The sequence below is a fragment of the Paraphaeosphaeria sporulosa genome, assembly GCF_001642045.1.
Source record: "Paraphaeosphaeria sporulosa strain AP3s5-JAC2a unplaced genomic scaffold CC84scaffold_2, whole genome shotgun sequence".
In the NCBI taxonomy this organism is placed as follows: domain Eukaryota; kingdom Fungi; phylum Ascomycota; class Dothideomycetes; order Pleosporales; family Didymosphaeriaceae; genus Paraphaeosphaeria; species Paraphaeosphaeria sporulosa.
In genome coordinates, this window is record NW_017253361.1 from 2,211,780 (window position 1) to 2,234,088 (window position 22,309).

Here is a 22,309-nt window from a genome sequence, read left to right on the forward strand (position 1 = left end):
GATCCGCAGGTCGCTGCGCATCTGTTTCCGCAGGCACTCCCCGCATAGTTCATGTCCGCACTCTCTGAGGCGACGTCACACGAGTTTGAGAGCTCGACAGATGGAGCAGTCCCTGTCCAAGACAACATCCGCATTGTCTAAGACCGTAGAAACCGGACTAAATCGATCCACTGATTGTTAGCACCTAACGACGTGAATGAAGACGCGGTAGGATTATCAAGAAATGCGAACGGCAGGGGGAATGTTCGAAACGATAGGTCACCCAGGCGTACATGACATTCTACGAAGTGGTCTTCGCAGATGTACTGCCTGCCCTGATGAGTCCGCCATGCCAGTTGAGAACATGGGAGCCGCCGCGCGGGCCAGCCGCAACCCTGGGGTCGCGGAACCATTACGTCGCACTGATACCCGTGCCCTTCTCCGCAAAACCACCCCCTGGTGTCTTTTGTCACACACCTTCCGGGAAGGTTGCAGCGGCAGCATCGATTTAGCGCATTGTAGTTCTAAGAAGTACAGTAAGCATAATACCAACGACCAACGTTTCAGTTGAGTATCTGCGCGCGACAGCGACACGAGAACATTGGTTTTTCGCAGAGAAAGGGGCGGGGTCTGCTGGTTGACATTTTGGTCCTAACAAAGCTGTTTTAAAAAGTGATTCTTTTTAGCTGGGATGTCATTTATATACTATCTCAAGTGCTGGATTACCTTGTCGGGGAGATGATAGATTGCAACGATATCGTGATCTGCGGTACCTTTACGCAGCTATGATCTTGAAGGTCTGAGCTGAACTGTACGCGATGACCATAGACTACCTTAGCCCTTCTCCACTAAGTCAAGAACCCGGTACTGGTCATATAAGGTCACTCCTGGCCATAAGGCTATAGATGGCGCGTAGTCCATACAAATTGCCGCTCCTGCTCAGTACATTGGAAAACAGCCAGCCACTCCAACACTGATTAAAATACACACACGCACGTGCCTTAGCACCATATTTTTCCCTTCTCTTAGCGCTTGGGCCATGGCTTATAGCACGTAATCTTCTAAGTTCCTCAGCTGCCAGCCCTGCGAAGCGGAACATCAAGACTGATTGACTTATTAACATTAGGGCCTAAATAACGCTTATAATGCAGTAATAAGCTGCTTTCTAAACTCCCCTACCCGCTTCCTTATAAGTCGTAGCGAAGCTAACGTGACCTTAAACTTATAGAACGTCTCAAAGATTCGGCGTAGTAGATTAGTTAGGTATATATCCGTGCCTTTCCCTGGACCCCTCACAGATAAAGAGAATAATGAATAAGAGAGAAGGAAAACCAAGTCTTTATTTCTCAACTATTAGTGCTGGGAAATTCTAGTGATTATTTATCTCAACATTACACATCCATACCCTTCCGGTCCCTACACCTATACCGATCATATTCCCCAATACAGCTGAACAGCAAGGTCGGTAGTCTGAAGGTAGCCAGATTATATTATGTGAGTCGTGTGTTATCCATATTTTATCTGGGCTTAGTGTAGTGGCTTGGTACATCGGGGATTTAGGCTCTGGGTTAGTGGTGGTGTTTGATGATGGTAGTAAATCGAGATTAATAACACCGATGTTGGTCAAAAGGCCAGAGCTAGAAGCATTGAAAGACAGGGTCTGAAGTGAACAGCCGATATCGAGCGTCTGCAGGCACGCGCCGCTGCCCACGTCCCAGATCTTGATTGTCTTGTCATACGACGCCGACGCAAGCCACCTCGAGTTGGGAGAGAAGGCCACCGAATAGACCCAACCACTATGGCCCTCAAGCGTCTGCAGGCACGCGCCGCTGCCTACGTCCCAGACCTTGACTGTCATGTCATCCGACGCCGACGCCAGCCACCTTGAGTCGGGAGAGAAGGCCACCGAGTGGACCCCACCCCTATGGCCCTCAAGCGTCTGCAGGCACGCGCCACTGCCTACGTCCCAGACCTTGACTGTCATGTCATCTGACGCCGACGACAGCCACCTCGAGTTGGGAGAGAAGGCCACCGACAGGACCCCACCGCTATGGCCCTTAAGCGTCTGTAGGCACGCGCCGCTGCCTACGTCCCAGACCTTGACTGTCATGTCATCCGACGCCGACGCCAGCCACCTTGAGTCAGGAGAGAAGGCCACCGAGTAGATCGAATAGCTATGGCCCTCAAGCGTCTGTAGGCACGCGCCACTGCCCAGGTCCCAGACCTTAATTGTCTTGTCATACGACGCCGACGCCAGCCACCTTGAGTCAGGAGAGAAGGCCACCGAGTAGATCGAATAGCTATGGCCCTCAAGCGTCTGTAGGCACGCACCGGTGCCTACGTCCCAGACCTTGACTGTCATGTCATCCGACGCCGACGCCAGCCACCTCGAATTGGGAGAAAAGGCCACCGAGTGGATCGAATTGCTATGACCCTCAAGCGTCTGCAGGCACGCACCACTGCCTACGTCCCAGACCTTAACTGTCCTGTCAACTGACCCCGACGCCAGCTGCCTCGAGTTCGGGGAGAAGGCCACCGAGTAGATCCCACTGCTATGGCCCTCAAGCGTCTGCAGGCATGCGCTCCAGTTCTCTCCCATTAGCGGTTTTATTGAGATCCATGGCGGTGCTTCCTTTTCGAATAATCTCCGGACTAAACTGTTCTTAGGGCTAAACATTAGAGCTGACACATATACTTGAAGAGGCGCCGCCTCTATCGCCCCTTTGTGATACATGATAAACCTACGCGCATCTTTGACTAGATTGAGCAATATAGGAGTGCCTGTTTGTTTCTAGGTGATGTTAGCCTTCTCTATATATAGGATAGCACTTCAGACATTACATATATGAGAGCTTCAAGTGCTGCCATTGATGCTACTCCCTTTGGGATGCTCTTGCTAAGGCTGAGCGCCTCCATCCAATAGAGGTATTTCCGTCGGAGGAATTTGTCAACGAGTCCTCCTTCCTGTAGCTCAGTAAGGTGTCCTGTGGTAGCGAGAGAATTGGAGCTCTGCAGATGATCCACCCAGTAAATGGTCGAGTAGCGTGTTTTTTCTAATGGATCGGGATCTGGCCGTAGGACCTGCTCGATAGTACACCCAGGCGCACCTAGGCTGTACATGTCTCGTTGAAGTGAGTTGGACAAAATCTGGAGGGACCTGGAAAAAACTGCATAGTGCGCGCTATCCCTGCCAGACGGGAAAATAGTGTTGGCAGCCTTCTCGATTAGAAAGTCTTTTGCGGACTGGTGCACGAAGTAGACAATGCTCTCTCGCGTGGTAAGAAATGAGCCGCAGCGTCTAATAATGTCTTGTACAGATTCGGGGTCATCTGCCGTATCTTCGAATTGCTCCACAAGCGTAACTATCTCTTGTAGCGTAAGCGGCCGATATGTAATAGCGGCTACGGCTAGTATTTCTTTGCAAAGTTCGGCATCGTCTGAGTCGACTATGTGTTGCACCATCTGTTCGTACAGCGAGTCAAGCCCAGCGGGAAAGGCGCTTAGCTTCTTTCGAACATGCCGCTTCGGGACGGCTTTGAGGCCCTGGCACACCAACGCTACCCAAAGGAAAATGCCATCTGCATTCGAAGATAGATGGTGCTGCACTACTTTCTTCGTTGTGTCGTCGTACTTGTTTCTCTGCGATAGGTGAATCACCTTCTGTTGAATGAATATGTCGACGGCGGTAGATACAGATTCCGCGTTTACCTCAAGGCTCAGTCCCACCCCATGCCCCACCGTCGCAAGCTGCTGCTCGATTTCTGGCCAATTACGGCTAGATATGATCCATTTGACGCGGGACGATGCAGAAGATTGCTCGATAATAAAGTCTAACAGTAGGTCGCGGTCTACCACACATTCGTCGAGCGCATCAACAATTAAGTGCGTGCGCTGTATACTGGGGTCTTGCAGAATATTCGTGAAGATCTCGCGTAGAGCAACCCATGCATTTGCGTCTTCGAAGAGTTCTCGGCCTGCGCGGTCATGCTTGGCCTGGATATGAGAGACCAGCGAAGGCTGCTGGTCAACAAGCAAGTACAACAAGCCACGCAGCACGGCTGTGGCACTGTTAATGCGCGAGTCTGTGGCCTGACAGAAAAAGTAAGCAATAAGAGTTGTTAAAGCCATGTGCTCCTCTAAATCGTCGACAATGCCACAGAGTAGCATCGTCTTTCCCTTGCCAGGATCGCCCTTGATCCATAGCAGACGATTCTGCTGGTTGTCGCGCCATTGGCCAAATTTAGGATTCTGGAGGATCCAACGGTACGCGTCCTTGAACAAGCCGCCCTTGGTGTCTTCAATGCGCTTCTTATCATGCCGCGGGTCGGTGAGCCGCAAGTCTTGTAGGCAGCGCTTCAGCTTGTCAATCTGGTCCTGGAGCCGCCTGAATGCACTCTCGACTCCTTCATCGTAGTTGAGCATCATATTGACGTCGAAAATACCCAGCAGAGCGTACGCTCTATCGACTGCTTTCTTCGTCTGGCGGCGCTCCATCCATGAAAATCGCTCATAGTCGCTAAAAGAGGATAGACGCGTGCCTTGCAGCGCAGAATCCGGGATTCCAGTTATCTCCCGGATCTGCCGCTTCAGCGATGCCTTGTCGCCAATCTTTTCCCAGTGGCACGAAAAGAACTCGACCATACTGGGCGCAAGCAACTCTTGAAGCGTCCACCCGCGGCTGAACCACTCGCTCTTTCGGAACTCAAATTCCCATAGCGGTGGATCGGTCCTATCCTCGCTGTTTGACGGGGCCTTCGAGACGTCCGATAAGTACACATAGCATCGAGCTGCATCACGGTACCAGCGAAACATGGAGTTGATAGCGTGCGCGAGTTCGGCATAGTCTTCCTTATCAATGCAGCATGTATCGACCCAGAAATACTCCAGACCATCGCGAACAGCCTGTTCCGCGCAGAGCTGGATCTTTCTATAGCCAGTCTTACTCTTTCCCGTTCCGTTCATTATATCTTCCAAGGTCACCTCTTCGTTATCTTGACCTCATCTGTGAGAGAGTATGGCATAAGGAGGTATGGCCCCGTCAATGAAACGAGTGAGACTGTAATCATTCTCACTGTGGCGTCGTAAAAGGCGCATGTTCGTGCGTAGAGCGGAGTGGGGAGCGGTAGGACCCGATGGCGGCGGGGTCTCAGGGTGGCAGCCTAGCTGAACGGAGCAACATCTATTGCTCGTCTGGCGTTGATTCGAGTACTGAGTATTCAGATTAGCGACCGCCTTAGGAAGACGCTACTGAAAAGTTACATGTAACGTTGCAAAAGTGTAGAAACGCTGCGCTTATCTGCCACTAGTCTAGTTACTAGTAGGAGGGTGCAAAGCATCTAGGCTGTGGAGAGCGGCTAGCTGCACATCGCGAGACCAATAGTGTGGCGCAGCAAGGTTATCTTAGTCAGCAAGCATATGGGGAAACTGGTTTCGCCGAGGCCAGGTGTAACCATATGTAAGACCTATGCTTCTGATCGCGCCATGCTAACTTCCACTACTTCATATATAGGTGCCACTGGGGCTCTGTAGGGAGCTGCTGCACTCGTCTTCTCCATCCGGCTGACTCTATTGCCTCTGAAGACTCATCTGTCGCGGTTCGCAGAGCGGTTCGATTTTCAACCGTGTTCTTGCTTGCCTTTGGCTTCTGTGGTAGCCTTCTTCTTAGCACGCTTCGCTTGTGTAGTCTCGATAACCTCATATCTCATCACCCTTCCCTTGCCGAGTATTTCTGACTTAGTCTTCCGTTGAGGAGAAGGAAGTACGGGCTGCCTGATACAAATGCGCCATTTTTAGTTCTACAAGTGTGGGGAAGTATCTACAAAAGGCTTCAAAGAGGATATTTTTCCGGTACGCTGGGTGTTCCGGGAGGCTTGGGTATACAGTATTCAGAGAAGTAATAGTGTATAGTGGTTATTAATCCACAATCGGCCCGGTTACGTCCTCCGAAAGTTACGTCACCGCCGAGGTGATTGACGAGCACACCATTTCCATCACGCATTGCTACCAAGCTTTAATAATTTTACATACAGCGCGCCGCTACAACTCGGAACTGATAGTTTCATACCTGCAGCGCATAGCTTCATCTCTAGATCTTTTGTTCACATTGCACGTCGTCTTTCTACATTATGGCCCACAACGTCCTCCTCATCGGTGGCCACGGCAAGATCGCCCAGCTCCTGACGCCTCTTCTACTTGCACGGTCATGGAATGTTACGAGCATGATCCGTTCAGCAGACCAGACAGCTGCTATTGAGAAGCTTGGTCAAGGTCAGCCGGGCAAGCTCAGCGTCCTAGTTAGCAGCGTCGAAGACGTGCAGACAGAGAGCGACGCTCAGAAAATATTGGACCAGGTGAAACCCGACTGGGTTGTCTGGAGTGCTGGTCAGTCTTTCCGTGATCTCGAGTTCCAGCTTGCCAGGGCCACAGCGGCGTCGCGTGAAAGGAACTCATTCCTTTGACTCTTGTTCGATGCAGACGGTCCGCTGACTCAATGCAGGTGCTGGCGGCCGAGGTGGCCCCTCTCGAACCAAGGCCGTGGACCAGGACGCCGCTGTTGCGTTCACCAAAGCCAGCATTCACGCTCCCAGCATCAAGAAGTTCCTTACTGTGTCCTACATAGCATCCCGCCGCAACCGCGCCCCTTGGTGGACGGATGCGGATTGGGAAGCAGCGCAAAAAGTGAACAATGAGATCTTGCCGCATTATTACAAGGCCAAGGTCGCTGCCGACGAAGTCTTGACGGTGCTTGCGAAAGAGCGATTCGACGCAGAAGCGAAAAAGGGCGTGCCCGAGAATGAGCGCTTTGCTGGAATTAGTTTGAGACCAGGAACTTTGACTGATAAGCCGGCTGGTGGCGTCACCGTCGGAAGAATACCCTCTCGTGGTGACACTAGCCGCGCTACGGTCGCAGAGACGGTGGTCGCTGTCTTAGATACGGAGGGTGCAAAGGGATATATCGACGTTCTTGATGGCGACGAAGACACTGTTGGGGCAATCAAGCGACTTGTCAAGGAGGGCATCGATAACGTGGAGGGCGAGGATTTTGAGGATCAGAAGAAGAGAGCTTCCCAGCTATGATGACGCGAAGTCCCTGTTAAAGCAGTCTTAAACGTCGTCGCAGGCATAAAATGTAACACGGGATCAACTCTATCATTGATACAGCTATGACCCACAAAATGATAACTGGATCACTGAAAGGGCTTCACGTAGTGGTAAATGAAAGGCTTGTTCGACCCTCTGATACTCATCAACATTGAAGACAACGTTGTCTCGGTATTCCAGTGATCTTCAATAAACAAGCGTTGACTTCACTTATCACGCTCACCCTCAGCCACTGATCTTCTGGGATCTTGAAATGAGTCAGGATTCACTGTTGACCTTCGCTTGTTGTGCTTTGTTCGTGAAGGTTGATTCATATTGAAAGGGGATACATGACTGTACATACCCAATTGCTTAGATTATAGATAGGGCTCTGCATATCTGGTCGACATCTATGATGAGATAATGGCCTGCTCCCTCACGTATATCACAGACGGCCTGGCAAATCATGGAAGACCAATTTCATCCCCTCAAAAGGAAGACAACGATTCAGAATTTGTCACGTCGCTGGATCGAAAGAATTTCTTTACCGTTGTTTACAACTGGGATGACCACAAAAAAGATCTCAGTCCGTTAGAGACATCGGACGGAACCCCTGACAAAGTGTGGTTCCTCGAATTTGAAAAATATAGCAAGCACGTCACGGATGATAACCACGGACAATGTAAGAGTATTGGGGAGGATAGAAAACAAATAGGTTTCGTTTGGAACGACGATAGGAACTCTAGACTTCGTGAAGTTCTCCAAAAACTCAAAGCAAAGCGCAAAGCCACCATCACCAGAATCACAACAGTAGCTGAATATGAAGCCCTCACCCGGGATAAGTTTTTCCATCGGGGATCAATCACCTTTATCAAAGCCGCCCGCACCCGAGTCCGGACGGAAGGCGTAGGCTTCTATTGTATCCCAGCGGGTGAGTACCAATCGAGCCAAAAGCAAATGAGCATTGACACTACACTTCAAGTTTACAACCGATATGTGGCATGAAACCGAGTAAAGCAGCTGATAGGAAGTGCTTGCTCATGTTGTAGAAATGCTTACCCGCGAAAGCCAAGCTAGCTCTCACCGCCCTCGTGAACCCTCGGGAGATCTGCACTACACCCGGGCTCGATGACAATATGCAATTGTCCTATATTGCTCTGGTAAGCTAATGAGACAGTAGTGTATCAGTAAGAAATAGCCTGTAATCATTTGAAGCCCAAGTACCTGGGGCTCTACCTAGCTAAACAGTGACGTGAAGTTCAGAGAGTTGGGATCCATCCCAGATTAAGCAGTGGTAGTGCATGTGTCTCAGCTTGCCATGTCTCGAAATCTTCATATGTGATTATAAGCATCTGCATGTCGAAGGGAACCCGGGGCGTTGCGGGGATGTCTCGTAAATAGATCACGAGCACAAACTTCCTCAAGTGAAATGCAGCGCCGGACTGGGTCGCACTGCGGTGTCTGAAATCTTCAGATCGTATCGCAATCTGAATAAAGTTTCACAATGATTAGAAGAGGTTGACCACGAAAGCGCATGGCCTATGATATATAATGTATCGGCAACTTTATTGTGTGTTTACGGTCAACTGGTGATATCGAACACTGTTTGTACCAAGGTATAATGCTAACATAAAAGAGGGCTCGTGGCTGACTAGGGTATCTGGATTATCAGACTTTCTTGCCACTTTTCTCATCGTTGTCCCAAACGGTGAGGCTGTGTACCTCGTGCCTCCATGAGGGCACATTTCACAAAGCGCCTCGCGGGTAGAACATTCCACTTGAGCACGAGCAGCGGGGGAGGGTAGCAAAGTATGGCCAGCTTCTCAAGTGCACCTAGGCATCAAAAAATCCTTCCCTGTCTCTGGAAGAATCAACTCACTTTCCTCTACTCTTCTTTACTTTGCTGTGGGCAATCTGTCTAAGCACGACACTATTCAAATGCAAAAGATAAACCAACCGGTCTGCACTGCTTCCCACACTCAATAATACACAGCACAACCTCCATGCCTTCACTTCAGCCTTCCACGACCGCCTCTCCGCAGGGCTGCGTTGCAAAACCTACTACTTCGTGCTTGATGAAGAAACCACACCCATACTCACACGAGACCTCGCCATGCGAACGAAACACTACATTGAATCGCTACAAGGCGTTCAATCCTGTTGTCAGGCCTTAGACATTACCCTGAACTTCGCGGCGTTAGGCCCTTGTGTGGCACGCGAAATTGTAGAAAGTTTTTATAGGAGGATCACGCATGGAGTTGGATTACTTCAAACACTTTCTACGTATTTGGAAGCGGGTTTATTCGAGGTGGGCGTGCGGCCGTGCGACGCGGCGCTTTCTGCGATGGAGATATGCATAAATCGGGACGACACCGATGGGTCAGAGATACAAGGACTGTTCGAGCCACTGCTACGGCCTGAGTAAACATGGGCGAGGAACTTCGAACCCAATTTGGTGCTACCTGTCACGTTCCCGCTTCGTCTTGGTCTCCGCAGCTTGGACGTAAGAACACGACTCCAATCACAACGGTCCTAGAAGCTCTTCGTACGCTGGACGTTGTGGGCCAGAATGCTGAGGCGAAGAGCATTGGTGCAACGGTAAACGTCCCGTTGTTCGACTTGCTAAGTGACATGCGTTACACCGAACTGCCATTTGCCATGCAAGATGTGCACGCTGTTTGCAAAGCGTGCAGCCAGGAGGAATTTGAGGCCAACTGCAAGGCAGACACTCAAGAATCACGCGAAAACCAATATAGCGACAATTCCTCGCGTTTCTTCGTTGCTCAATTGGGAATTCAAAAGCTTCGTATAAGGCATAGTTGTGAGTCGAAGGCGGGTGGATGAAAGCAGCGCAACCCGCTACTCCATAAACAGCCCAGGCTCTCGAAGTTGCGGATTGCCTCACTGTTCTGTACTGTAATAACATGAACATTGTCAACATCAAAAAGAACTCCTGGCCTCTTTGAAATCTTTGAACGCTCATATCATTAAAAGTGGTATCTCGAAAGAGTGTTGGTATCTCCGCGCATGCAACCATCTGAACCGAAACCCCCAAAACACATGCCCCACATAAATCCCAAAGCCAGCATATTTCTCGTACCTACACGTACATCTATCATTACCCGAGACTCCAATTGCTTTGCCCATGCACATGTCGCATTACGGGTCGGCGCTCTTCGGATTCTGTACCAGATAGATATCTGGCACCTTGGGTACCTGTGGACTCTTTTGCAGCGCCTGTTTCACCGCTTCTCGCATCCGTTCTTTTTCTCGGTTGTCGCTGCTGCTCCCCGTAAGCCTTCTCATCCCACTTCGGATCTTGCTTCTTGTGTCTTGCTTTAGCCCTCCAATCACCGTCTCGATACTGAGTTTCTCTGTACTAGCGCTCGCAGAGATGGAGCGTCCGACGGCTAAATCATCGTCGGAAAATGGTTCACCGTGATCATCAAATGCTGAGGAGGAAAGAGCGGGAGACAGCCGCTGCGTTTGATTCGGCGCTGAGGGTGACGTAACTGAACGCGAGTGTAGCCCTGGACGTCCAGGTGGGGCGGGTGGAAGATGATGTTGGCCAGATGTGAACGAGCTGAATGCTCCGGGATTCATCACGCCCGGATCACGCGCTGGAGAAAGTTTGACGTCTGAAGAGCCGAACTGGAAAGAGCTCACACTGCCGTTTCGGGTGAGAGACTTGTGCAGAATGGGCGCAGTCTGCTGGTCGTAGAGATTCTCTCGGACGTCTTGTGAGCTATGTGGGTACAGTCCGTTTCCATAGCGATTGGTTCCGAAGATCGAGCTGTCTGGTAGATCGGTCAAAATTTCGTTTTCATCATCGTCTTCGAAGAAATCATCTAGACTGTCCAACTTCATCACCAACTCGCCAATGTGGCTTTCCCCGCGTGTGTCTTCAGATGTCATTGTCGCAGTGCGGTAGTCTGATACGGGGCTGAATGGGAATTCATCCTGGCGGAACTCGATTTTCGGTGTTGCAACGTCTGCAGCAGTCTCGGCGTCAAGGTTACTGCAAGTGTAGAACACTGCATGCACATTGGTGCGAGTAAGATGTGAATGGTGTGCGGGCACTGGAATCGACCAGCCAGTCTCCTCAGGAATGCCGTAAAGTGACTGTGTTGTGCCAAACTGCTTTTTGAACGCTCTGCTGGTATTTGACCCTGCCATACTCATGCGGATATGAGCTCTCTCTAGGTTTGGCGGTTGAGGTCCGCCTGTTACGTCTATGACCGAGTCCAGCACTTGTAGGGCATAGCCACACAGGTCGGTTTGAAGGAGACGTAACAGAGGCGAGATAACATCCGGGCCCCGGTGGGCGATTTCCGGCTTTCGCATCTCGATCTTCTTGATTAATAGAGTGAGCACTTGCATCGTGTTGATCTTGAACCAATCGAGCTTGTTGGACAGAAGCCCCAAAAGGAAGACGAGACTGCTGAATTCCAACTGAGGAAAGTAGTACTCAACAATTGCGTCCAACACTTGCCTCAAGAACTGATCGCCTTGCCGCGAGATTTTCCTGGCAAAAGCGGATAGAGATGATGCAAGGTCATCAACCTGATGCTCGAGCGCCACTTGTGCAAGGACTTCTGCGCTGTCTCGGACTGCAGGATCTTTGCCCGGTTCTTCGAAAGCACGCAAGAATCGCGGCAAGTTTGCGAGAACAGCAAATGTGAGACGACTCTCATCCCCTACAAGCTCACTGGAAGGTAGGATCACAAGCCGTTCGAGCAGGCGCAAAGATCGATCCAAGCACAGACTCGAACGTACACCTTTGAAGACAAGCTGAAAGAGGCCCTCAAAGTCCCCTTCCCATTTCGGGGGACGACTTTTCTTCAAAAAGACCAGAACATCGGGGTTGCTCAAGTCGACCTTATCCAAGAACTTGTCCAGCATCAGCATGCTCTCCATAAACTCCCCTTCATGTATGGTGTCCAGGCATGCACATGTGGTCCAAAAAAGCTGAGGGTATTTGAGCAGGTCTTCTGGTTGAAGGGCTTCGATGATTGCTCGGAGGGTCGTGAGAATTTCCATCGAAAACGTTTGAATGTCGCTCTCGTCATCCGAGATAGTATTAGAAAGTCGTGCCAGCATATCGGAGAGCATTGCCTGATCCAGTGTACTTAGAATGCACCGAAACAGCTGGAAAGACCGACAGGCCAAGTGACGAACAGGGCAGGAAGTCGCCCAATTCAGCGCCACTTTTCCCCATGCTTCGCGGAGCCCAGGGTTTGTGAATGAAAAGAAACGCATGACTTCGTTCGCAACGTGCGTCATCGAATCAGGCACCTTGTTACCAGAGTCCTCGGAGTCTTTGCCATTTTTGTCGTCGTAATTCCAGACAATTTTAGAGTCGTGCTGTCGTACGTTCTCAATGAACTCTTCAATAGCACTCTTGTCTATACCGACAGTATTGTCATCTTCAATCTTAGATATGACGAGCTCGTGGATGAGATGGACGAGCATTTCCCGGGCTTGATCCTGAACGACAGGAGTATAATGGTCCCAGAGCACCAGCACCACTTGGAGGAGAAGTGGCAGGTGTTCGCTGCCAAGCTGCAGGGGCGAGACCATAAGGTCAACAAGTAGTATCAGACACACCTGACCAAGGGAGAATCCGGACTACGAAATGTTAGTGCCGTATGATTGTGGGTTTGTTTTCACTCACCTGCTTGTTGCTCGTAGGCAGCAGGGCGCCAAGGTCCGCAAGGTAGGGAAGGTTGATCGCATCCGGAGGAGGAGGGCTAGGCTCTCGTTTTTCATGTACCATAGAGCGAGGGTTGATCTGAAGTAGCAGAGCCTCAACAACTTTCGCACCTGTCCCGGCCAGGTGCACCACAATTTGTTTGGAATAGTCGACGAAATTTTGTTCGCGTTTATCAAGGCAGAGGTTGATGATGAAGTTAAGGATCAGTTGTACATTGCCCCCGGAGCCCGCGGCTAAGGCTTGCCAGAGAGCCTGGATCTCATTGTGTAGAGCGCTACTGCAACGAACGGTAATCTCGAAAAGATTGACCAAAAGCATGTACGAGCTCGCTGTAGGGCCACCGTCGGGATTCAGCTGCAACTCCACACTTTGAATCCATGGAAGCATAGCTGCTACCATGTTACGTTGGTGATCGGGCTGCAGCTCCTTGAAATAGTACGAGAACTGTGAGAAGACCATGAACGCGAGCTCTGCGTGTTGATGTGCGAGCCGTCGGGAGACTTCGAACTGGGCAAGTTTGTAAACGGCGATGGTTTTGTCGGATATACTAATGTCAAGATCTTGAAGTTTTGAGTTCTTCTGTTCGCGAGCTTCCAGCGTTCGCAGCAGGCGCGCTGATTTCATACGCAGCTCGTTGTTCTCGTGACCGAGGGTGTAGAGACCCGCACTAAGCACTTTCCAGTACGGCAAAGTGTAATCTTCTCGTTGTGTGAGTACTTGCGTCACAACCTCGAAATAACTTTCAAGTGCCTTGGAGGATTTTGAAATGTAGCACATCTCGATGGCGCGCTCGAGGAGATATGGATGTTCGCGATTATGAAGGATCAGATTGGTCAATGCCCTCCGACCAATTGCATGAGTCCTGTCGCTGGGTGTCTCAAAGATACCGTCAATCCATGAGAGCATGCGCCGGACATCAAACTGAAGAACGACTTTGCTATCTGTCGTGATGCTGATGGGACCGCCGCAAAGGGTAGCCATTGCGCTGAGGGCGGCTGTACGAAGATCTCGTTTTTCGATTTCCATGGCAGCAGTGGCAATGCCTTTGCTGCTCATGTCAGCCTCACGGTCGAGCATAGATCGCCTCATGTTTTCTTCTCGCTGTCGGATTTGTGGCTGGTTGGCTGAGTAGCCGCACCAATCCTCCATCAGCGTAAAAGCTGCCTTTCGAGCCTGGAAAGGCATCCACTGCAAGGGATCAGGCGTCTTGTTAATTCCTTCAAAGAGGACTTCTACTAGGCCACAGTAGTGAGTACGCAGTTTCTGGAAGCCCCACTCGTTCTGCACTTCTGCGTCGCTGAGGAAGATTCGAAGGTCTTTAGTATAGTTGACAAGGTTGTTGAGAATCCAGTCATCGTTGTAAGCTTCTGGTAGCTTCAGGAATTGCGAGGTCAGCTTGTAGACATGAGTGAGTTCCGTTCTCAAGTGGTCTGTCCGTCGATTGCGCCGAGGGCTGCTGATGGTTCGAGTGTGCGATCCCAGCCTTGTCTTTGCTTCTTCGGCGCAAGCTGCCGCTTGACCATGCAATGACTCCAGTAAGGTACGGTATAAGTTGATATTGATCGAGCCCAGCCCAACGACGGTAGCGTCGCGCACCGCAGAACTATCGGAGGCAAGAAACGGTAGCACCCGTGCAAATAGTTCGCTTGCCGTATAGACCTTATTGGAGCTCTTTTGTGATGACTTGGAACTTTTCCTCGAGTGCTGTGCAGATGCACTTGCTACGGACTGGTTGTTAACGCCGAGGTTGGTCAATGTTGTGAATGCGAAAATCAAATAAAGCTTCCATTGCTCGACAAAGATCTCTGGGGCCGTCGATGGCATGCGATTGGCAGCTTTGTTCATAGCAGAATCGAAAGATGCATAGGGACTGGCTTTCGGGCCTTCAGTTATCGAGATCAAAGTTCGATGCATCTGGGACAGGCGAGCGCAAACAATGTCGCGCGTTAGGGTGACTGCAAAAGGACAGACCTCAAAACTGATGCGCACAAGATTGGGAAAGACCTTGAACCAGAGCGTTGAGTCGTAGGGTACATCGCTGCTGCAAAGCTCCACAAGTGTACTCTGAACGTTGCTCTTGCGCATACCTCGCTGCAGACGGGTCCGTTCCGCAAGAGAAAGCTTTTCGTCGCTGATATCCATAACCTTTTGTGGGCTTCCCTCCATCACGCGGATGATTCTGGTATTGGAGCCTCCGAGTGCGGTATCGAACTCTGTTATGAGGCGTAGTACAGTTACAGCGTAAGCTCTTACTCGGCGGGACGGTGAACACAGGAAGAAAAGACCGTGAGATTCAACTTCATCGACGTGTGCCCAAACTGATGACAAGTCCAAATGGATGCCTCTGTTTCCCATACCGTCATCAGGGGTGTCTAAAGCCGCTTTGCGGGTTTTCTCTTTGATCTCTTCAATCCATATCTCGAGCAGCTCAACATAGAGTTTGAGCGTTCTTTCAATATGGCCTGGGCCAAGCATACCGCCATCGGACATGGTGGAATAACGATCATCGAAAGTAAAGATGAACCGTGCGAACGCAATCGTGACTTGTTGGGCAAAGGATTGACGAGCGATAGACTTGAGAGATTGCGCAGATGAGGTCGCGATGTTGCCATGGACATGAGCTGTCCCTGTACATAAGAGATTAACAAGAGAACTGAACGGGATGTGAGGTGACAGGCAGCGAGGCAAAGCCTGGACAGCCACGTGCAAAAGGTCATAAAACCCTTGTCGCGGATCGGTGGGGGTCTGGTCCTCTCTTCGAGCGAAGCTAAAAGCTTCAGACATGGGTGTCTTTGGTGTTTGAAGGGAGAATTTCTCGTCTAGTACTGCTTGCCCACCGAACGCATTATCGCAGATGATCGTGATGTCGCCTAGAATCTTACAGAATCGAACATAATATTCTTTGGCTATTTCAGGGAACCCAGAAAAGTTCACGGGGCGGGAGAGGCGTTCCTCCTTAGTTGGAAGCAGTGACCTCATTGCTGGATGCTGCAGAGGGTGTGGGCTGACGATTGGCTGTGGATGGTTTGTTGTAGTAGAAGCGTTGGTTTCTGGTGCGAACGGGCTGGGGAAAGGTGGATGTTGAATCTCGCTCGCGTTCTCGAGATCCGTCATAATGGCAAGGAAAGATCGGATGCCGATGACCATGCGGTCGGGGTCCAAATTTTCAACGCGTAAGTCCCGCCCAGAAGTGAATGTTTCTGCATTGAGCAGCGGGAAGATTATGGCCCTAAAACAGACATCTTGGAACTTGAAACCAATGATACGGGTCAGTTGGATAAAAGGCTCCGCAATGGCAGGTTCTGTTGACAGGTACGATCGCTTGCCAGGTTGATATACCATACGGATGATGTCCTCCAACTTTCGCATAGCAACATTCGCAGGATCGGGGGCAGCCCTGTAGAGGTAGCTCCAAACCAGCTGGCATATTCCTTTTAGAGCAACGGCTCTCGTTGCACGCTCTTTCAACCTTGGTTGTGTTGACAAAGCAAGCGGTAACCACTGAGCCGCAAAGGTGTCAGCCGGTGATACGCAAAGTATGGCACACATGAGTGGAAACGCCTCTTGCCAGTGTTTGGGTTTGCTCAGAAGTAGCGATGCTCTCGATTTAAGTATGTCGATGACGCTTTTCCATCTAGGCGTACTGAACTGCGGCATGGTTTCCGATGCAATTCGGAGAAGAAGATCTCGGAGCACTTGGCAATATGCGTATTTGATTGTCTGGCCGTGGGCATTGGCGAACAACTTCGCCAATGAGAACATAAATTCGCATGTGCGGTCCCATAGATCCACGGGCGTTGTTTTCACGCGTAGGTACCGCATCCCTCGGACGAGGAGTGCGCCCTTGGCTTCGACCTCTCTACTGGACTGATTCTTGATGGAGTACTGCGTGTACTGGGAGTCGATGCCTTTTAGATCCGCAACAAATTTCTCTTGCACACTATGAAAGATCAATTCGCTCAATTCCCCCAAAAGTTGGCTGTAGATGACCCAGTTAGCTTTGTGCACCGACGACTCCTCCGCTTGTTCCGGGTCCACGGTATTCAACTGGTTGTAGAAAAGGCTCAGGAGGCGTTCAGCCATGTCGAGGGTCAGAGAGTCCAACGTCGTTTGGTTGATGATCTGAATTAGTACCCGGCATAGTATATACGTAGAAACGGTCGAACGCTGTTCGGCCTGAGCTACAGTCTGCTGCAGCGCAAGCATATATTCCGGACTTGTTGCGGCAGCGGCAGCAGCATGGGGATCGCCGAGCTGAAGAGGCTCCGTGTTGCGGCGGGGGAGCACTGACTGCGGGAGCGAAACTGCCTGACGGGCGTTGGCGAGCTTGATGCGCAGCTGGGTGGCATCCTCGCTCTTCCCTTTCCGCCAGATCATGATGGTGTCGATCAGCGACTTGGGTTTGTTCTTGGCAATGTGGCCCAGAGCCCATATGAGCTGGTCAAAGTTGGGGTCGACTCCCGGACCGCATATTCGCTCCACCCTGGCTTCCGGCTGGCCGTGGTCTGACATGCACTGGCTTATCTTCAGGTCTGCCTGGGGGATGAAGGAGTTGAAGAGGTGGTGCAGGGCGTACTCGCCGACCGTCTTGAGCTCGTGCTGGGCCTGATGGCGAGACTGCGAGCGGTGGTGGTGGTGCCCGCCCTTCCGCGACCTCGCACTCTGTGCGCGCTCCGGCCTCCGGTGGGATACACTCGCGTCGGTTGCCACGGAGCCGGTGGGCGCATGGCCATGGCCGTTGGCGGCGGGTGCTGGTGCGCCCTTGGCCGCGAAGGCTTCGGCTATCGTCTCCTGCGACATGGCGGTTCCATCGAGCGAGGGGCCCTGGGCGGCGATGACTTGGGGGCTCAGCGGGCTGGTGGCCGGCGAATTGACGAAGCTCGTGTTGCGCGAGTGCTGGATGCCATGCACGATGGAGGTCTGGCGGTTGTGGGCATACGGCAGCGAGGCCTTGCGCTCGAGGCTTCGGTCGGGGCTCGAGTTGCTGCTGGGGGTGAGGACAGGCGTCTGCGAGCGCGGCGAGAGGATGCGCGAGGATGCTGTCAGCGCTCGCCCCCGTGTCACCGAGGGCTCACGGGAGGGGATGCTGGGCCCCTCTATGTGGTGCGGCGAGTTCCCAGCGGGTGGACGGCCTTGCGCCAGCGGGGATGGAGCAGCTGCAAGAGATCACAGGGGTCAGCCAGGCACAGGGAAGGAGAGGGTAGGCAGAAGGCTGGTGTTGATATAAACTCCGACGTGCAGCCCAACCGCGCTTCTGCTGCGGCTCGCGGCAGACGGGCTCTCGTCCTGAAGCATGCACTGAAACGGCGCAGAGGAAGGGCCACTCACACATTGCCGCCGGCCGCTTCGGATCCTCATCTGGGGGCACTGCAGTGCGGCCGGAGGGGGCTCTGGGCCGAGCGCTGGGGACGGGAGGAGGGCGACGAGAGGTCCTGGGTGTTTGTCATTCGGTCGGTCACTGTGCATGCCAGACAAAGCGCCAGAGGTAGGGACGAATTCGCCTGCGCCGCACTAATCCGCTTGCAAGATAGCCACCGGTATTCCCCACGCCGGGCGATCTGCGTGCTGGCGGGCCCGCGTCTACGGGACGTCGCCATGGCTGCCCTCTCTACTACTGCGCAATACCCAGCAGTGCGTAGCGCCCAGGGCGCGCGCGATGGGCGGTATGCTGCGTGGGCCGAGGGGCGCCGCCGTGCGCCGAGTGCCCACCGTGTCTGTAGCTGTTGGGCGCGTCCGCCAGCAGCTTCACAAGATATGCACACACATGCACAGAGTAGGCCAGTGGGCAATCACGAAGCACGTGCGCACCATCAGACGGGAAGGCCGCAGGCATCCCAAGCCGAATCAACGGCACGTCTGAAATCTGGACAGGCGGCCAGCTTGGCGGCCACCACTGCTGGACATGGACGGATTCTGGGTAGCGAGCCCGCCCATCTGATGCCCGAGGCTGTCCCGGTTGACGTCTGGATGTTTCCGCGTCTGACAGTCAGTGCTGCCACACCACACCGACGGTCAAAGAGCACGAGAGCTCACGCGCTGACTACATTGCGGATGGGCCAACCAGACCTCTCTCCGTGCAGGCGCCCGACCATCAGCACGGAAGCTCTGTGCTGACGGACTCGGTGCCCTCCGACTGGAATTCGTGACTTGATGTTCGATTCCTAAAAATTAAGTGCCCCTGCCCTGACCGTAATTTTGACCGTGTCCCTTCCGCGATTGCCAGCATTCATCCCCGTGTCCATTCTCCTGTGTGCCAGTCACTGTGTTCCTCGTACGAAGCCTGCTGGCACACTGCTCGCACACTACCCCACACGTTGCGGAAGTCTTTTTGCTGTGGGGTCTGTGGACGGCCCAATTCCGCGAACGAGCGCCGACATTCGTGCCGCAACCAGCTCCCGTCCTCCACCGAACACCCGTCACGGATCGTTGACGGCATCACTCCGACTGCCTCTGCACCGAGCTTCGTCCGGGCCAACACTCGCTACTCTGCATTCTGCATTCTTATTATATTATTGCAAGACGCGTCGCGTCCCGTTTCCGAACACTGTGACCTTTCACAAGCCTGAGCATCAGCCAACAGAGCCAGATCCCGATAAGGGTTAAGGCTCCACTCAGAGAGGGTCGGCCGCTTTGACAACCGACCTCCACCACCGACGCCCGAAACCGCATACAAATTCACCCGCGTGTTCTTCTCCGGCCAGCTCCGCTGCTTGTCCCCGTGAGTCCCTCCCTCCGCACCCCTCGACGTGCGTGCTGATGGTTCTGCCAGCACCATGGCGCAACTAGACACCCTCGACATCGTCGTCCTCGCCGTGCTACTGCTCGGAACGGTCGCCTACTTCACCAAGGGCACCTACTGGGCCGTATACGGAGACCCATACGGCAACTCGCTCGCGACCGGCAATGGCGCAGCCAAGGCGGGCAAGTCCCGAAACATCTTGGAGAAAATGGAGGAGTCGGACAAGAACTGCGTTGTCTTCTACGGCAGCCAGACCGGAACCGCCGAGGACTATGCTTCGCGTATCGCCAAGGAGGGGCATTCCCGCTTCGGCTTGAACTGCATGGTCGCGGACCTGGAAGACTACGACTACGACAACCTCGACCAGTTTCCCGAAGACAAGCTCGCCGTGTTTGTACTCGCCACCTACGGCGAGGGAGAGCCCACAGACAATGCCGTCGAATTCTACGAGTTCATTGGCGGAGACGATGTGTCCTTCAGTGAGGGCGCATCCGCCGAAGAGAAGCCGCTCAGCAAGATGAAGTACGTCGCTTTCGGTCTGGGTAACAACACGTACGAACACTACAACTCCATGGTCCGCGATGTCGACAAGTACCTGACCAAGTTGGGCGCGACCCGCCTGGGCGCCGCTGGCGAGGGTGACGACGGTGCCGGTACCATGGAAGAAGATTTTCTTGCATGGAAGGAGCCCATGTGGACCGCTGTATGCGAGGCCTTGAACTTGGAAGAGCGTGAAGCTGTCTATGAGCCGGTGTTCGAGATCAAAGAGAGGACCGACCTCTCTGCCGAGGACGACACGGTGTACTTGGGCGAACCCAACAGGAACCACTTGGAAGGATCCCAAAAGGGCCCCTACAATGCAAACAATCCCTTCATCGCTCCTATCATCGAATCCCACGAACTGTTCAACGCCGCCGACCGAAACTGCCTACACATGGAAATCGGAATCGAGGGCTCCAACCTGTCATACACCACTGGTGACCACATTGCGATTTGGCCTACAAACGCCGGGAAGGAAGTAAACCGCCTGCTGAACATTCTGGGTCTGAAGGACAAGCGTGACACCGTCATTGCAGTGAAAGGACTCGACTCCACGGCCAAGGTACCCTTCCCCTCCCCCACCACTTATGAGGCCGCCGTTCGCTACCACATGGAAATCGGCGCTGCTGTATCGCGTCAATTCGCGTCTCAGCTCGCGCAATTTGCGCCTAACGAGGACATCAAGAATGAAATGGCCAAACTAGGAAGTGAGAAAGACTACTTCCACAAACAGGTCACGGATCGCCATCTTAACCTGGCACAGCTACTTGAGATCACCTCCAAGGGCGAGCCTTGGACGAAGATTCCGTTCTCGCTCATGATCGAAGGTTTGTTGAAGATCCAACCACGTTATTACTCCATCTCTTCGTCCTCGCTTGTCCAAAAGAACAAGATTTCCATTACTGCTGTTGTTGAGTCGAGCCATAAGCCTGGCGCCCCTCACGTGCTCAAGGGAGTCACCACCAACTACCTTCTTGCCCTCAAGCAAAAACAACACGGCGACCCGAATCCGGATCCGAACGGGTTGGAGTACTGCATCACTGGTCCTCGAAACAAATACGATGGAATTCACGTTCCCGTTCACGTCCGTCATTCCAACTTCAGGCTCCCTTCGGACCCTTCCAAGCCCATAATTATGGTTGGTCCAGGAACTGGTGTCGCGCCGTTCCGTGGTTTCATCCAAGAACGTGCCGCACAGGCAAAGGCTGGCCAGCCTGTTGGTAAGACAGTTTTGTTCTTCGGCTGCAGGAAGAAGGCCGAAGATTTCGTATATGAGAAGGAGTGGGAGGTAAGATTTACACCCCCCGTCACAGTTTCTTCACATGCTTATTTTCGGTCCAGGAATACAAGCAGGCTCTCGGCGACAACTTCATTATGCACACAGCCTTCTCCCGCGACGGCCCCAAGAAGGTCTACGTCCAGCACAAGCTAGAAGAGAACGGTGAAGAAGTTAACAAGCTCCTTGAGCAGAAGGCGTACTTCTACGTCTGCGGTGACGCTGCCAACATGGCGCGCGAGGTTAACACACTGCTTGGCAAGGTCATTGCCAAATACCGGAATGTAGACGAGTCGCGGGGCGAGGAAATTGTCAAAGCAATGAGGGCATCAAATCAATACCAGGAGGATGTGTGGAGCTAGGGGAATTGCGTTGCCAAAAGGAGTACCCTTCTCTATTGTTCTCTGTGGCATGGCATTTACGATATGCGTTTTGCACAACCTAGATGGAGCGGGCGTCATAATGCGGCAACCTGGCGCGATTGTCATTGTCTGTTATCCACTTTGAGCTTTATAGAGGTTCGTTAGCTAGACTGCATAGGCTTAGCAAATTGCATAATGTAGATACAACCTTCAACCAAGGGTGCCCATGTGGTCTAGCGGTTCGGTACAGCATTTGGAGGCGATGTGCGGCAACCTTTCATTGGCGGCTTGGCGGATCGAAAGCAAGTCCAGATGTCACCTCTGCACACCTGCTCCGCACTTCCGGCCACCGTAGGTATCGGCTTGTTCATCTGACCGCTCACAACTTGCTTCTGAATATCATAATAATGTACCCGTACTTTCCGCGCCGCCTGTACGTCCCCCTGTGCGGCGATCTTATTCTCCACATGCCTAGGTAACACATACTTTCAGAATTAACCCCCTCGGCCTGAGACTTGACCTCATCCTATCATTGCCATCTGTCACGGAAAACGCACCTTCGTATGTGCAAGCGGGGCATGTTTCGGAGTCCGCCGAATGGAGTGCTTAAGGAACCGTTC

At 52.5% G+C, this 22,309-nt stretch overlaps 5 protein-coding genes across 5 annotated transcripts; 3 read left to right on the forward strand and 2 right to left on the reverse strand.

Moving 5' to 3' along the window:
• Positions 1–1,340: 1,340 nt before the first annotated feature.
• CC84DRAFT_1138152 (uncharacterized protein) lies at positions 1,341–5,247 on the reverse strand. Its single transcript, XM_018176183.1, has 2 exons — positions 2,821–5,247; positions 1,341–2,770 (listed from the first exon to the last, which is right to left on the reverse strand). The coding sequence occupies exons 1-2, from the start codon at positions 4,939–4,941 to the stop codon at positions 1,349–1,351; spliced, it is 3,543 nt and encodes a 1,180-aa protein (XP_018040385.1). The 5' UTR covers positions 4,942–5,247; the 3' UTR covers positions 1,341–1,348.
• A 687-nt stretch (positions 5,248–5,934) lies between these two features.
• CC84DRAFT_460178 (uncharacterized protein) lies at positions 5,935–7,229 on the forward strand. The gene is made up of 2 exons (XM_018186368.1): positions 5,935–6,360; positions 6,476–7,229. The coding sequence occupies exons 1-2, from the start codon at positions 6,105–6,107 to the stop codon at positions 7,054–7,056; spliced, it is 837 nt and encodes a 278-aa protein (XP_018040386.1). The 5' UTR covers positions 5,935–6,104; the 3' UTR covers positions 7,057–7,229.
• Positions 7,230–9,486: 2,257 nt separating this feature from the next.
• Positions 9,487–9,903, forward strand: CC84DRAFT_1172501 (uncharacterized protein; the record flags this gene model as incomplete). The annotated part of the gene is made up of 1 exon (XM_018179985.1): positions 9,487–9,903. The coding sequence occupies one exon, from the start codon at positions 9,487–9,489 to the stop codon at positions 9,901–9,903; it is 417 nt and encodes a 138-aa protein (XP_018040387.1).
• A 136-nt stretch (positions 9,904–10,039) lies between these two features.
• Positions 10,040–18,218, reverse strand: CC84DRAFT_1111897 (cell morphogenesis protein-like protein). Its single transcript, XM_018175298.1, has 3 exons — positions 18,101–18,218; positions 12,734–17,928; positions 10,040–12,687 (listed from the first exon to the last, which is right to left on the reverse strand). The coding sequence occupies exons 1-3, from the start codon at positions 18,102–18,104 to the stop codon at positions 10,219–10,221; spliced, it is 7,668 nt and encodes a 2,555-aa protein (XP_018040388.1). The 5' UTR covers positions 18,105–18,218; the 3' UTR covers positions 10,040–10,218.
• Positions 18,219–19,351: 1,133 nt separating this feature from the next.
• Positions 19,352–22,012, forward strand: CC84DRAFT_460240 (uncharacterized protein). The gene is made up of 3 exons (XM_018186369.1): positions 19,352–19,490; positions 19,542–21,339; positions 21,393–22,012. Exons 2-3 carry the CDS (start codon positions 19,546–19,548, stop codon positions 21,687–21,689), a joined length of 2,091 nt encoding a protein of 696 aa, XP_018040389.1. The 5' UTR covers positions 19,352–19,490; positions 19,542–19,545; the 3' UTR covers positions 21,690–22,012.
• The last annotated feature ends 297 nt before the right edge of the window (positions 22,013–22,309 follow it).